Source organism: Artemia franciscana, chromosome 3 (genome assembly GCF_032884065.1).
Source record: "Artemia franciscana chromosome 3, ASM3288406v1, whole genome shotgun sequence".
Classification (NCBI taxonomy): domain Eukaryota; kingdom Metazoa; phylum Arthropoda; class Branchiopoda; order Anostraca; family Artemiidae; genus Artemia; species Artemia franciscana.
Window position 1 is genome coordinate 19737493 of NC_088865.1, and position 16921 is coordinate 19754413.

General features: G+C 34.1%; 1 protein-coding gene across 1 annotated transcript; it reads right to left on the reverse strand.

Moving 5' to 3' along the window:
• Window positions 1–332: 332 nt before the first annotated feature.
• LOC136024674 (ras-related protein Rab-7a-like) lies at window positions 333–16646 on the reverse strand. The gene is made up of 4 exons (XM_065700095.1): window positions 16467–16646; window positions 6646–6873; window positions 3550–3747; window positions 333–341 (listed from the first exon to the last, which is right to left on the reverse strand). The coding sequence occupies exons 1-4, from the start codon at window positions 16644–16646 to the stop codon at window positions 333–335; spliced, it is 615 nt and encodes a 204-aa protein (XP_065556167.1).
• Between the last annotated feature and the right edge of the window lie 275 nt (window positions 16647–16921).

Sequence of the window (16921 nt, forward strand, 5' to 3'; positions counted from 1 at the left end):
TTATTGAACCAAGTCTTGCTTTCTAGGAAAGAAACCACATTTTTTTTTGTTTACATATTTTGTCAATGAATTGCTCTCTCTATCTCTTTGAAAAAAATTGAAATTTGTTCCTTCCTAATATTTCTTATGTAGTCTTTTATTTTAGGCTGATGTAGAAAATCGAGCCGTTTCTGCGGATAGAGCTCAGCAATGGTGTCAGGAAAAAAACAATATCCCTTTCTTTGAAACTAGTGCGAAGAGAGCTATTAACGTTGAACAAGCTTTTCAGGTAGTAATTATCGTTAACACTTTTGTCATATCCAAGCATCTGCATGTGCTAATTATACTAGTTGCTAATTATGCTACACAAGTTATATTAATTATACTAGTTATTTGTAAGTTTAAAAAAAGATTGACGTTATTTTAACCCAACATATTTTCAGTGTCGTCAATATCTTTGAGAATAGGACACTTTAAATTCTGAAAATTTGCTTGTGTGGTTAACATGATCCTTTCAGCTCTTATGGTATAGGCACTTATTTTCGCCAATGATCTGATTTAAACATATATATATATATATATATATATATATATATATATATATATATATATATATATATATATATATATATATATATATATGTATATATATATATGCTATACAAGTTATATTAATTACCCTAGTTGTTTCTAAGTTTAAAAAAAGATTGACGTTATTTTAACCCAACATATTTTCAGTGTAGTCAATATCTATGAGAATAGGACACTTTAAATTCTAAAAATTTGCTTGTGTGGTTAACATGATCCTTTCAGCCCTTATGGTATAGGCACTTATTTTCGCCAATGATCTGATTTTATATATATATATATATATATATATATATATATATATATATATATATATATATATATATATATATATATATATATATATATATATATATATGTATGTTTAAATCAGATCATTGGCGAAAATAAGTGCCTATACCATATGGGCTGAAAGGATCATGTTAACCACACAAGCAAATTTTTAGAATTTAAAGTGTCTTATTCTCATAGATGTTGACGACACTTGAAATATGTTGATCACGGATGCGTGTTTATTTGTTTTTTTTTGTTTTTTTCCCAAGGGTAATCGTATCGATCCAGTTGTCCTAGAATGTTGCGAGAGGGCTCATTCTAACGGAAATGAAAAGTTCTATTGCCCTTTTTAAGTGACCAAAAAAATTGGAGGGCACCTAGGCCCCCTCCGACGCTAATTATTTTCCCAAAGTCAACGGATCAAAATTCTGAGGTAGCCATATTATTCAACGTAGTCAAAAAACCTTATAACTATGTCTTTTGAGACGACTTACTCCTCCACAGTCCCCGTGGGAGGGACTACAAGTTACAAACTTTGACCAGTGCTTACATATAGTAATGGTTATTGGGAAGTGTACAGGCGTTTTCAGGAGAATTTTTTGGTTTGGGGGAGGGGTTGAGAAGAGGGGGATATGCTGGGGGAACTTTCCATCGAGGAATTTGTCATGGGGGAAGAAAATTTCCATGAAGGGAGCGCAGGATTTACTAGCATTATTAAAAAAAAAAAACAATGAAAAAATAAATATGAAAAAGTTTTTTTCAGCTGGAAGTAAGGAGCAGCATTAAAACTTAAAACGAACAGAAATTATTACCCATATGAGGGGCTCACCTCCTCCTAATATCTCGCTCTTTACGCTAAAGTATTTTTAGTAATGTCAACTATTTATTCTACGGCTTTTGTGATTCAGGGGTCATTCTTAATGAATTGGGACAAAATTTAAGATTTGGTGTAAAGAGAGAGGTACTGACGAGGGGGCAAACCCTCTCATATGTATAATAAAAACATGAGAATAAGAAATTTTTTACGTAAGCTAATTTATAAGTCACGTATATCTTTTACTAATAAAAAGATTTGTAAAAACTTAAAAGTTCTAGTTGCCTTTTTAACTAACAAAAAAATTGGAGGGCAACTAGGCTTCCTCCCCGCTCCTTTTTTCTCAAAATCATTCGATCAAAATTATGAGAAAGCCATTTAGCCAAAAAAAAAAAAAAAAAAATACAAATTCCTCTGCGGAGAGCCAAAATCAAAACATGTATTGTAACAAAAACGTTCAGAAATTAAATAAAAAAAACAAGTTTTTTTCAGCTGAAAGTAAGGAGTGACATTAAAACTTAAAACGAACAGAAATTACTTCGTATATGAAATGGGCTACCTCCTCATCAATGCCCCGCTCTGTAAGCTAAAGTTTTTTACTGTTTTAAAAAGAAGAGTTGAGAGAAAGAGTCAAACTTTAGCGTAAAGAGCTAAATTTTCATATACGATGTAATTTCTGTTCGTTTTAAGTTTTAATTTCGCTCCTTACTTTCAGTTGAAAAAACTTTGTTTTTATTTAATATTTGGAAGATAAGACATAATTGTTTATTTTACCTGAACTCTGGGTCCACATAATCCTTAAAATCTTGATTTTTTGATTTTTTTCCCCTACAATTAAGCATAAAATTGTTTCCATAAGACGTTACCGTAAGATTTTCCTATGGAATATGCTATTTTTCTGAGTTGTAGCCCCTCATCCCTTCATTCACCCCACATCGCTCATCTCAACATTCCGTTTCCCCTCACAAAAAAAATCCTGAGTAGGTTCTGTTCCATAAACATCACATATTTCAAAGAAATCTTTATGATTCATCACTTAATGATAATTTCCAAAACAATGGAAAAACGGTTTCTTAGGTAGTAAAGGCTTTCAAACACAACCTTTTTCCAAAGTTAGAAAAGAAGTTTAGTGGATTGTATATCAGTATTTTTTAACATTCACACTAGCCTGACGAGAATGATTAAAAATGGCAAAGATATGATGGCTAAATTTTTTCTACTAATAATCGATTACTTTCTACTTTCTACTTTTTAATTTATATTTTTATTTATCCTTTTTTTAATTTATCATTTCATTCTGTTATATCAGTCACTGAGATTTTTAATACTCCTAAAGCACTAAATATTTCTAGGATAAGAGGAAAAAAACTTTTATCGACTGCTTTGACTATCTTAGTTTATGTTTCAACATTTTTGAACACGAAAATATTAACTCATTTTGTTGTGTAATTTTTATTATTCAGTATTTGTACTTTTAAAGTCAAACACACGATTCTAAAAGGCCAGAATTCTCTTATATGTTTACATTGAGCTCTGATAACTTCTTATGGAATTAGCCGTTAGCGTTTTGTTTAAATTACCCGATGCCTCTTAAAATGATATCAAATTGAGGTGAAAAGCTCACCATTCCAATTGTCGTTTTCGAAAAATATTTGTTGAGGTTTTTAGTTCCCCACCTTGAACAGTAAAAATATCCTATTTTTGCAAGTGTGGACCTGATACGTCTTATTTTTTTCACAAGGTAGAGACCAGGACCCAAAGAGCTCTTTGAATTGGTATTTCTAAATCCTGATCGGGGAAAATTTATGTAATGTGTAATTTTTTGAAAGAATATTTTCTCCTTGCAAAAAGTGGAAAAATGAGCATGTTCAAACCAAAGTTTAAAACTACCTTACCTTGTTCCCAAGAGCCAGAAAAGGGAAATTGTCAAGAAATCTGGAAGAAATTTGAATGAGAAACCCCTGTCTCCACGAGTCTGGAGATTTGAAACTGCTGGCAGATGTAACATCAAATACTAAAACGCAACAATCAGCTGCTCTGTAAAACGCAACACCAAGGGACCGAAATCTCTTTTTTCCAGCCGTGTCCCATATCTGAAAAAAGAAAGAAAATCGACATCAAAAACATAGCTTAACAGAAATTATTAAAAGAAGGTTTATAAGCAAAGGAAAGGTAGATATATCGCTTAACTGAAGAATTGAATTAAAAAAAATTTAATTTTACCTGCTAGTGTTTAATATTATTTTTTTTTTCTTCAAAATGATGGCTAACATAAAATCTACCAGATGTTTCTCAAGAACCTACATCCTTACCACGTGACTACCATTATCAAAGAGACTGAGGCGAGGAGGATGTAGAGAGTTGCATATTCAAAACTGGTCATCTTTTTTTCTTTTGCCCCTTCTTCCGCTCCTCGCAGTATTTCATTCTTCATCTTAGAGTAAATTTGATGGCATATTGATTTTCATTTCAACCTGTTTTTGTACTTTTAGCCTTCCGAACAAATAATGATTTTTATCATTTATTTTTAGCAATTTCAATTTTTTTGCAGTATAGTAACTACAATTACGATACTAATTGCTTGGGATACTCTACATAGCCTGATACAAGATATTTTACCTAATAGGCTAGCATCTTTTCATCAACCGTCACTTCCATTCAAGGCCAAATCGAGGGACAGGGGGTTTATCGGGTTAACTCTTTCCCCAAAATTTTTGTCCAACTCGTAAAAAAGCAACAAAAATGTGTATATGCAAGTTTGTAATGATTTTTGTAAGGTTTCTTTTCATACTCCCCTCCCCCATAAGAAATCTTGAATATGATTTTGCTTCAAATGGTGATTTTTTAGCAGCAAGAACGCTTCAATTCTTCAAGCAGTCCCTTTCCTATACAGAATAAATTCTGCTCATTTTGGGGTTTAATGTTAATCTTTACTTTCGTATTAGTAACGTACACCAAAAATATTCCTGGAAATCGTACGGGAGTAGATATCAATTTCAAACTTTTGATGCATTTTCAAAGTTTCTTTTATACCCCCCCCTTCCTCTCAAACAAAAATTCAGGTTACGGCCCTGAAAATTATATATCAGTTTCTATCTCAAACCTCTCCTCGTCTCTCTCTTATAACTAATTATGTGTTTAACTGATGGCTCAATGAGAGCTGGGATTTTTTGGTATTAAAATGTTCTCTTTGAGGTATCTCCCTCCCTCCCTAACTGCAAAACATTCAGAGAACCCATTGTAAAAGTTTTAGTATCTTTTTTAGCTTTAAAATTTGTCCGTTGCTTATAGATAGAATTTATTACTGGAAACCATACGGATATTTTTCGAGGGGGAGTCTCCAGCAGGGAAAGGGGGATTGTCTGGGGGAATTTTCAGTTGGGAGAAATTTTTTTGGTAGTAATTTCCTTTCAGTGGTGATCCATTTTCCTGGGTGTATTTCCCGGGGAATGGGGTATTCTCCACGGGTGGTAAATGCCTAAGACTACCTGCACTAAGATCCACAACTGGGATATTATAAATAAAATGATATGGGTGTTTGATATGGGCTGATCATTCTTAGGACTGTGGATATCAACGTTTTCAGCAGCCAGGGTATTTAACAAGGCAACTCACCTGAAGGGTTACCAGCTTATCATCCACCATTACCTCTTTTGGAACAATACCTGTACCAATTGTTGCCTTATATTCATTTGAGAATTTTCTGAGGACGTACTGGTTCATAAGAGATATTTTACCAACTCTGGAGTCACCCAATATAATCACCATGAGTAAAATTTTCTTGCGAGATTTGTAATGTAATACCCCACTCCTGCCATCAAGCAGATGTGGCTCACAATGTGACTGAAAAATAAAATGAGGAAGAAAAAAATTTTTAATGATTTTAAAGGAAAATTGAAATAAAATTATCGAGGAAGTATTATTTTTTAGAGAAGCATTGATGCTGTGAGCACTACTGGAAAAATACAAAAGCTGGTTAGAATCCTGAAAGCATCTTTTAAATCCCATAGCTCTGATGAAGCTGTCTGCAAAACATATAATTTCAGTTCCTCGATAACACGGGTCATGACTTCTCAATGGAACGGAAGTTTTACCATGACAGATATATATTGTGCCCGGAGAGAGCCACTGCACAACTTCTACCAACAAAACATTTTTGACGCTAAAATCAGAGAACTCAATTATTCAAGTGATAAAAAGTCCATTGTGGAAGCTGTCATTGAGGTCCTTCAGCCATTCTAAAATAGGCGGCAGTGATTACTACTGGGCATAAATATATTTCCGCAAGCAAAGTTGTGCTGATGATTAAATGACTTGAGTTGTTTTGTCAGATTCTGGATACCAGTACTATGGCTGAGTTAATGAATGGGCAAAAAGAGTACCAGCTGTTCAGCTAAGGAGACATTTTTCAGCCAGTCCCATGTTTTGTATAATACTCGTCATAGGAACTTACTTGTTGGACCCTGTAATTTACGTAAAAACGAGCAATATAGACAGAGATTCAGATCGTCAGTCCATCTCCTCATGTTTCCAGTAGTTTATTTCCAAGCTGTGAAGTACGGAAGAACTCACTAAATCCAACAGAAATTTGAATATTTCCCAATTTAGCTTTATCATCTGCCTGTTGCTTACGGATAGTATTTTTTTATTCGGAAACATATGGATATTTTTCGAGGTGGAGTCTCATGCAGGGGGAGGGGGATTGTCTGGGGGAATTTTCCGTTGGGAGAAATTTCTTAGTAATCATTTCCTTTGAGTAGGGATACATTTTCCAGGGAGTAGTTTCCGGGGAAGGGGGTATTCTCCATGGGGGGTAAATGCATAGAATTACCTGCACTAAGATCAACAACTGGTATATTATAAATAAAATGATACATGGTGCTTTACTTGAAGGGTATCCAGTTTATTATCTACTGTAACTTTTGCTGATCATTTTTAGGACTGTCGATATCAACTTTTAAGCAGCTAGGGTATTTAACAAGGCAACTTACCTGAAGAGTCACCAGCTTATCATCCACCATGACCTCTTTTGAAACAATATCTGTACCAATTGTGGCCTTGTATTCTTTTGAGAATTTTCTGAGGACGAACTGGTTCATAAGACATGTTTTACCAACTCCAGAGTCACCCAATATAATCACCTTGAGAAAAATTTTCTTCCGAGATTTGTCTTTCAATACCCCACTCCTGTCGTGAAGCACATGTGGCTGAGAATGTGACTGAAAAATAAAATGAAGAAGATAAAAATGATCTAATGACTTTAAAGGAAAATTGAAATGACAGGACTGGTTAGAGTCCTGAGAGCATTTTCTAAATCCCACAACTTTGATAAAGCTATGCGCAAGACATAATATTTCAGTCCCTCTTTCACAAGGGTTATGAATGCTCAACGGAACAGCTGTTTTACTATGACATGAACTATTTTTTATCAAAATTGCTATCTCGGATTTTTATCAAATACATTTGGGAGAAAAGGGCTTGAGGGAGCTAATTGTCCTCCGATCACTTTTGACTCTTGAAAAGGGCACTATACCTTCTGATTTTTAATCGAATGACTCCCATCCAAGGTTTATAGGACCCTCCCTTCCGTATGAAGTGCCTCTAGAAAAAAAATATAATCGTAGGCAGCGCAATAGTGGTCTTTAAGTAAATAACGATATTAGCACAATGTGTTGCTATTATATTTTTTAGACCAGGACACTTTTTATAGAAGGAATTGCCGTCAGAAACTTCTAATAGGCTCATTCGATTGGAAATTGAGAAGGATAGTACACTTTTTAATAGTTTGGGGAAGTGTTCCCCAAACACTTCCCATCAAAATTTGGAGATATCCATTTTGTTCAAGGTAGTTGAAAGGTCGAGGTTTTATTGTCCTCCCTTACAGTCCTGAGGGAAAAGGTTTTATGTTATACCTTGGGGCATATAAGATTTTTGTAGAAAACGTTGTCGTACAAACTTTAGAGAGGGCTCATTGGGCTGGTAGTCAGAAGCTTTAGCGTCGTTTTTATGAGTTAAATTGATTTGAGGGTATCTACCTCGGTCGAATGTGTTTGTGCCACAGACACACATATATACATCTCATATTTTCCTATTCTTACAACTCAGCCATAGTGTTGGTTGTTTTGTCAGTTGTTTTGTCATCAAACAGTTCGTGGTAATGAACTATAGTAGGGAGTGACCCGGCTCAATAGTAACCGAAACTCTAAAAAATGGAATTTTGATGCCAATAGTTACATCAAAAGAATTGCTTTTTAATGCTGATTTTAAATATATAAAGTTCATCAAGATCAGTTATATCCATCAAAAGCTATGAGCCTGAGAAAGTTTGCCTCATTTTAGAAAATAAAGGATAAACCCCTTAAAAGTTATACAATCTAAACGAAATTCACATCATCAGATTCAGCGTATCAAAAAACCCTACTGAAGAAGTTTCAAGCTCCTATCTACATAAATGTGGAATTTCACAATTTTTGCCAGAAGACAGATCACGGATGCGTGTTTATTTGTTTGTCTTTTTTTTTTTTTTCCCAGGGGTCATCGTATCGACCCAGTGGTCGTAGAATCTTGCAAGAGGACCCAATCTAACGGAAATTAAAAGTTCTAGTGCCCTTTTTAAGTGACAAAAAAAATGGAGGGCACCTAGGCCCCCTCCCATGCTCATTTTTTCCCAAAAGTCACCAAATCAAAATTCTGAGATAGCCATTTTATTCACCTTAGTCGAAAAACCTTATAACCATGTCTTTGGGGGCGACTTACTCCCCCACAGTCCCAGTGGGAGGGGCTACAGGTTACAAACTTTGACCAGTGCTTACATATAGTAATGGCTATTTTGAAGTGTACAGACATTTTCAGGGGGATTTTTAGGTTGGGGGGGGAGGTTGAAAAGAGGGAGATATGTTAGGGGAACTTTTCTTGGAGTGGCCCCGTTCGTATCTTTAACTGGGACAAGTCCAGATTGACTACTCCCTCTCAATTTATTACATGATAATAAATGAACATAACTTAATTAAAAAAACTTTTTCCGCAGAACAATTTTATCAAACAGTTCGTGGTAACGAACCGTTTTTAGGACATTAATTATTCACCGTAGTCGAAAAACCTTATAACTATGTCTTTGGGGGCGAGTTACTCCCCCACAGTCCCAGTGGGAGGGGCTACAAGTTACAAACTTTGACCAGTGCTTACATATAGTAATGGTTATTTGGAAGTGTACAGACGTTTTCAGGGGGATTTTTAGGACATTAATTAGGATATTAATGCACATTAATTAAAATGTGGCCCCGTTCGTATCTTTAACTGGGACAAGTCCATTGGTGATTTCTCTTTTCGTTATATATATATATATATATATATATATATATATATATATATATATATATATATATATATATATATATATATATATATATATACATGTATATATATACATGTGCTGTTGCATTGGTGATTTCTCTTTTCGTTATATATATATATATATATATATATATATATATATATATATATATATATATATATATATATATATATATATATATATATATATATATATATATATATATATATATATATATATATATATATATATATATATATATAATCCTGATTTTTAATATATTTTAAATATATTATATATTATTTAAATATATTAAATATATTTATTATATGTAAATATATTAAATATATTTTAAATATATAAGTTTCATCAAATTTAGTCCTTGTCATCAAATGCTACGAGCCTGAAAAAATTTGCCTTATTTTGGAAAATAGGGGAAAACCCCCCTAAAAGTCATAGAATCTTAACAAAAATTTGGCCAGAAGACAGATCACGGGTGCGTGTTTTTTTTCTTTTCCCCAGGGGTCATCGTATCGACCAAGTGGTCCTAGAATGTCGCAAGAGGGCTCATTCTAACGGAAATGAAAAGTTCTAGTGCCCTTTTTAAGTGACAAAAAATTGGAGGGCACGTAGGCCCCCTCCCACGCTATTTTTTTCCCAAAGTCAACGGATCAAAATTTTTAGATAGCTATTTTGCTCTGCATAGTCGAAAACCATAATAACTATGTCTTTGGGGATGTATTACTCCCCCACAGTCCCTGGGGAAGGGGCTGCAGGTTACAAACTTTGACCAGTGTTTAAATACAGTAATGGTTAATGGTTAATGGGAAGTGTAGAGACGATTTCAAAGGGATTTTTTGGTTTGGGGGTGGGTTGAAGGGAGGGGAATATGTGGGAGTATCTTTCCTAGGAGGAATATGTAATGGGGGAAGAGAAATTCAATGAAAAGGGCGAAGGATTTTCTAGCATTACTATAAAAAAAAACAATGAAAAAATAAACATGAAAAAGTTTTTTTCAATTGAAAGTAAGATGTAGCATTAAAACTTAAAACGAACAGAGATTCTTACCTATATGAGGAGCTCTAAAAATACTTTAGCATAAAGACCGAGGTATCTAGGAGGAGATAAATATCTCGCTCTTTATGCTAAAGTATTTTTACTAATTTCAACTATTTATTCTACGGCGTTTCTGATTCAGGAGTCATTATTAAAGAATTGGGACAAAACTTAAGCCTTAGTGTAAAGAGCGAGGCATTCACGAGGGGACAAACCCCCTCATATACATAATAAAAATATAAGAATATAAAAGTTTGTTACGTAAGTTAATTCTTAAGTTACGTACTTTTTTTACTAATAAGAACGTAAACTAATAATAAAATATTGGAGGGCAACTAGACCTTCTTCTCCACCCCTTATTTCTCAAAATTGTCTGATCAAAACTAAGGGAAATCCATTTGACCAAAAAAAGAGTCAATATGGAAATTTCATTTTAATAATTTATGTGCGGAGAGCCAAAATCAAACGTGCATTAATTCAAAAACGTTCAGAAATTAAATGAAAAACAATTGTTTTTTTAACTGAAAGTAAGGAGCGATATGAAAACAGAAACTAATCCGTAGATGAAATGGGTTGTCCCCTCCGCAATCCCTCGCTGTTTACGCTAAAGTTTGACTCTTTGCAACAATTCTACTTTTTAAAACAATTAAAAGCTTTGGAGTAAAGAACGAGGCGTTGAGGAGGGGACAACCCATTTCATATACGGATTAATTTCTGTTCGTTTTAAGTTTTAATGTCACTCTTTACTTTCAGTTAAAAAAACTAGTTTTTTTATTTAATAGTACATAGTACTATTTGTACTATTTGTACTATTTGTCATAGTACAGTTGTCTTGTCAGTACTATGGCTGAGTTAGTCAATGGGCAGAAAGAGTTACCAGCTGTTCAGCTAAAGAGATATGTTTCAGCCAGTCCCAAGTTTGGTATGCTTCTCGTCATAAGAACTGGCTTGTTGGACCCTGTAGTTTACAAAAAAAATGAGCAATATAGACAGAGATACAGATCGTCAGTCCATCTCCTCATGTCTCCAGTAGTTTATTTCCAAGCTGTGAAGTACAGAAGAACTCACTCAAATCCAACTGAAATTTGTATATTTCCCGATTGACATTGCCCTGCCAAGGCAGAGACTAACTAAAATGCATCAAATAATCAAGATAAAGAAGTCATCTTGTTAGCTTTTATTAATGTTAAATGATGCTATGATCTTAAATGTTAACAATTTGGTTGATCTGTTTTTAAAGTTCTTTTTAGTCCCCCCCCCCCCCCCCAAAAAATAAATTCACACCAAAGAAATTCTGGATACATTCTTGGGTGGCAGCACAGTGTTAAGGACTTTCAAACGCAACCCCCACCCCTTCAAAAATATCATTATTTGCGATTTTCGGTATAACTCCTAAAATTGTCATGTCAATTGCCAGTCTTTCGAATTCCCCTCCCCCAATGAAAATTTGCCTTATGCATGCTTTCAACTGAGTAGAGACTTACCAGATTCTAGGAAGTGGACGATAAGCAAGCCTTCACAAGACCCTTTCATTTAAAGAACTACTTCTATCACTACTTTATTATATATATATATATATATATATATATATATATATATATATATATATATATATATATATATATATATTTATATATATATATATATATATATATAGATGCAGAGTCCAGTTGAATTTTTAGTGAGTTCTTCCGTACTTTACAGCTCGGAAATGAACTAAAGGAGACATGAGCAGACGGACTGACCATCTGAATATCTGTCTAGGTTTCCATAACCAAAATGTATCACCAAATCCAGATAAATAAGTCATCTTGTTAGCTTACTATTTTGACATAATTGTGCTTTAGATTAACCCTTCAAGTCGAAATACTAACAATATTAGAACTACCCACATAGCAGCAAATATTTTGAGGGTATACAAGTTCTCTGTTCTTCTTAATTGAGAGACAAAGATCAAAAACAAATTCTGATTTTCTGAACTTTGGGCAGACTACTTCTACATTTACCCGAAGTTAAGTTCAGTTAAATGCATGCATCACACAGTGTCTGCAACTTCAGTGTCCAGTAAGAGTGCATTTAGTATTGTTGGATACCTAGCACAAAAGTAGTGGTCACAAATATTTATGTGGTATCTTTATATATTTGGTTTCTATTAATTTATATTAATAAATGTTCACTTTACTTTCATTAACCTAAAAAAAAGAAATATCTGTTAAAACAGCCCTTTTCAAGTAAAACAAGCAAAAGTAAAACAAGTCATTTCTGGTCTCAGTGAAAACAGAAACGGTATTTGCATTTTTTGTTCTCTCTCTCTTTTTTTCTTTTTTTTTCATCGCTGTCTTTTACCATTTTTGTTTTAGTCTAAAACAGAAATTGTGCTGACCCCTACCTTGGCAATATTAATGAAAATAATTTTTCATTTTGGAAACATTTAATAGATCTTGCAAGGTTCCATACAGCAGCTCCATTTCACAGAATTCAGAAAGAGAAGGGGGAATCTTAAAAATCTCGGGGTGGGCAACTTTGTTGATTTCATCAATGAAAGTGCCAAACATCATAATTTTCCAAAGAGCATAGCTCATGAAATGAACATTTGGGAGGGGTGTTCAACTGCCTCCTCCCCCCATTGATGCCACTGGGTCTTAGCCTGAGTCCATAGTAAGCTGAACTTTTATAAGCTGAGTTTTAAGCAGATTTTATAAGCTGAGTTTTTTAAGCTGAGTTTTATAGTCTGTATCTTAAAATGACCACCAGAGATTTTTCTGCTAAATGTTCATTTTGTATTTTTTTCTTGTAATAACATATAAAAGAGCTTTGAGAGGTCTCAAGAAGAAATATCCCGCACAAGCTCTGAAGCATTGTTATATTTTTGCCATTTTTTGTTTATGATATTAGTCAAGGTTTTGAAGATATTTTCATTTTTTGCTGAGAAAATTGAAAAAGACTCCGAAGATTTTGAAAAATGTATTTGCCAATCCCCCTATATTTTCTTAAATTGTCGCCCCACTATCAAATTTTAAGAGAAAAAGTAGGTATTAATTTTATTTTTTAGGTCAAAATTGTGCTATAATGTTTATTCTGTTGTGCATGGTGGATACTTAGCCCACACTCCACCAAGAACAATTTGGCCTACATAACTGCACAGCGTTTGAAAAATCGACTGTATTAACATTAACAAAAATACAAGGCATAGAGTACATGGATTTATTGAGAAACGGACTTTGGGCTTGAGCCTAGCAATGTGGTCACAATAACAAATTTATATAGGCTACCATAGATTGCAAAATTGGATTCTTTTTTCTTCTTTTGCAATTATGATTCTCACAAATAGGGCAAACACAAATGAACTCAAACTTAAATTTAAAATTCGTAATATTATGGGGAAACTATTAGGATTCAATTATTTTTTGTATTTTAGCTTTTTCCCCAGCCCTATTTGCAAGGCTTATAAGATTTTGCGATGACAAGTCAATAAGAAAAAATGTCTTGATTGGAAAAAAGCTTGACCTAATGCAGTGGCGTCAGCTGAGAGGCGGGGGCATTGGCCTCCCTCATTTTCGCCCCTCTTGATTTTCAAGAATACTTCTTTTTTGGTATTTCCTTTGATTTTTTTATAATTACTTTCAAAAAATTAAAAAAAAAACAACAAAATCCCTCAATCCCCTTATTTCTGCAAATTGACACCACTGGCTTACAGGCTGTTTGTCTTGGATTTTGCTCCTTGTTCCCAGGATTCAACCAATTTTCACAGTTAAACACAAGTTTTGTTTTAAGTTAGAAGCCGTTACTAGAATCTTTCCAAGCTTACAGGCAAGGAAGGAGTGAGGGTCTGAGGTAGAAAATGCTTCCAGTGCCATGCTCTGAGCTGTAAAATGTTTTATAAAAACCTATTTCACCTATCCCAACCTCCATAAATTTGTGACAAGTCGGTGTATTAAATGGAGGATTAGAGTTGGGTGTTTGAAAAAATGTAAAAAGATCCTATTTCTGGGTTTAAATCTAATTTCAAACTTAACTTCTTTATTGGTGCTAGTAAAAATCTTTTAAACTAACTTGTCCCTGAATTTAGTACTCCTCAAATACTACTATTTAGGACCTAAAATATAGCAGACCCTAGACTTGAGTATATTTCTTAAACAGATAACTACCCAAAAAAGAAGTATTTCAAACAACAGTAAAGAACCGTGATAAAACTCAAGACAATTAGAGATAAGTCCTATGACGATTCAAACTGAAATTAAAATAAATAGTCACATCAAACAGAAAGATAACAGATATGATAAATAAACAAATGCAAAAACAAATAGAAATTAAAATGAATACTCAAGTCAAACTTAAAACAAACAAAAACTACTAAAAACAGGAGTTTGGCTACTCCCCCTTTAAGGGTAAGCCTTTTAAAGTATGTTGCATTTAATTGAAAACTATATCTTTTTTGAACAGTGAACTTTAATTTTTCAAAAGCCTTAATAAAAAAAAATTATTTTGAAAACAAGACACCAGGAAAAAACTAATGAATATAAACTTAAAAATACTATATAACATTGTTAATTCAATTATAAGTCTCGCCAAAATAAGATTTAACACTGTATAATGTTTCCTTCAATATTATAACTAAAGAAAGATTTCAAAAATATGTTTTGTTCTCATTAAAGTAAAAATGACACAATAGACTTTTGAAGGATTGTGATTAAAGGGTGGGGGCAGTGCTCAAATATTTCTTCGCAGTAATTTCTGTTTGTTTTAAGTTTAATTTAAGTATTAATTTTCATTCAATTTATGTTTGATGAGATTATTTATTTTAATTTCTATTTTCTTTGGGTTTCATTCGTTCTTTAGCAGTAACTTCTGATCTTTTAACTTTGAATTACCATACTTTTCTGAAACTTTAATTGGCTCTTTGGTTTTCTCTGTAAAACTTCTTTTTGCAAAGCCTTTATTTAATTAATTTCTGTTTGTTTTGATTGCCAAAGCTCTACTATTAGTTAATACTTAGAATATTTCTCCAGTTCTTCAGCTTTTTGGCTTGAGAATTAAAATTTAGGGTTCTAATTTAAATTATTAAGTTAAGTAAAGGGTACTATGAATGTATATATTACCTTTTCAACTGATCTTCCCCCTTAAAAATTCTCTGAAAGTTCATACTTAATACTCAAATCCATTTTTGAGATACACTCATTTGACAATCTGCACGCGCATAAGTTTCTTTATTTATTTTAAATTCCTCCTCCATATTCTGTCAAATTTTCACCTTCCTACGTGTGGCCTAAGTTGTCCTTGTATCATAGTAGTAGTGGTCGTAGTAGGAACCGTAGCAACAGTAATAGTGTTTTATTTTTGGTGATAACAATAGCTCTAGCAGCAGTACTAATCGCACTTGTAGCAGGCACATTTTGCCTTTCGGTCAACTGAACATCCCACCCATGATGCCCCTGAAGTTTCCTCTTGATACGATGGGCCATTCACAAATATTACTTATAAACCTGTAACAGCAATCTGCAGGCACATAATGTGTTTTGATTTACTTCTACCTTCCCCTCAATGTTTGCTGAGATGTTTTTTCAACATCCTCAACCCTAGTAGTACTAGCTAAAGAAGTAGTAGTTTTAGTGTTAGTATGAAAAACTTTGTTTGCATGTTTATTTTGGGAAATGACACACGGGGGGGGGGGAGTGGCATATCACTTCGACTCTTAAAAACAACACTCTAACTTTAAGGTTTAAATCAAATGAGACCTAATTTGAATTTTAAACGACTAACCATTCCCAAAAATCTTATATGGCCCGAGGCTGGGAGGGGGAGGTGGGGCAGTTTAAGAACCTAAGGCCCTTTTCGAATCGCTCCTGGGAGTTTTCATTCAGATTGCGTCTAGTGAAAAAAATGTAATTGGGGTGGGGGGCTGGTTGCTCTCAAATCACTTTTAACTCTTAAGAGGGTACTAGCCCTTTCAAACTCCAATCAAATGCAGAGGCACCATTTGGGCCAAATCTTGGGGTGGGCATGGACTCCATCTGGGCCCCCTCCCGATTCACTTTGTGTCGCATAAGAAAAATTCGGGTTTAGGCAGCACACTGAACGAATATTCTAAGTAAAATGCATTTTCAGAACCCGTGTGTTGCTTGGAAATGTACTGTAACCAAATGTGGAACGGAAAAACATAACAAGAAAAAAAATATATAACAACATTCAAGGTAACAAGGGGAACCGCCGAGCTTTCATCTTTGCAAAATCGTCAACAAGCTGGTTGTAGTCCAAATTTTTTACCTAATCGTTCTCTGCAAATATCAAAAGGAGGTGACTGAGACGATCATCTCCTGTTGTAGACTGCAAGTAGTTTTTCACTATTTCTAGGCTAGAAAACAAACGCTCATTGCTCGCTGTAGTCTCAGGAAGTGTGGCAGCAATACGAAGTACTTTAATTACTTCTGAGTAGGCCACTGGTAATGCCTGGAGATGGTCGACAATGTCGAGGAAGCTTTCCGGCTTTTTCTCCTCATTGGGCAAGAAACGTTTGGCAATACCAGCTTGCGATTCGAAAAGAATGCTGTCGATATCCAGCTCGCCGTAAAGAGAAGAGAAAAGCTTGAGCAGCTTTGTGTCCATAAACTTGGTTGAGCTTGGATCCAAGGCTTCGAGCGTACTCAGCACTGGCAAGTTATCTGTGAACCTTCTGTCAAATTCAGCTAGTAGACGGTCAAAAGTTTTGAAGTATTCTTGCTTCATTTCATCCGCCAAAGTAGTAGTCCGATTTCCAGATCCGATGAATTTCTTTCCTAGCGTCAAAGTTGTCACAAATTGTTTCCGATGCTTTGTGATCTTTTGAGTTCTTCAAGGTCGTCCTTTCTGACCAACAGAGGAGGGTCTAGTCACGGGTCCAT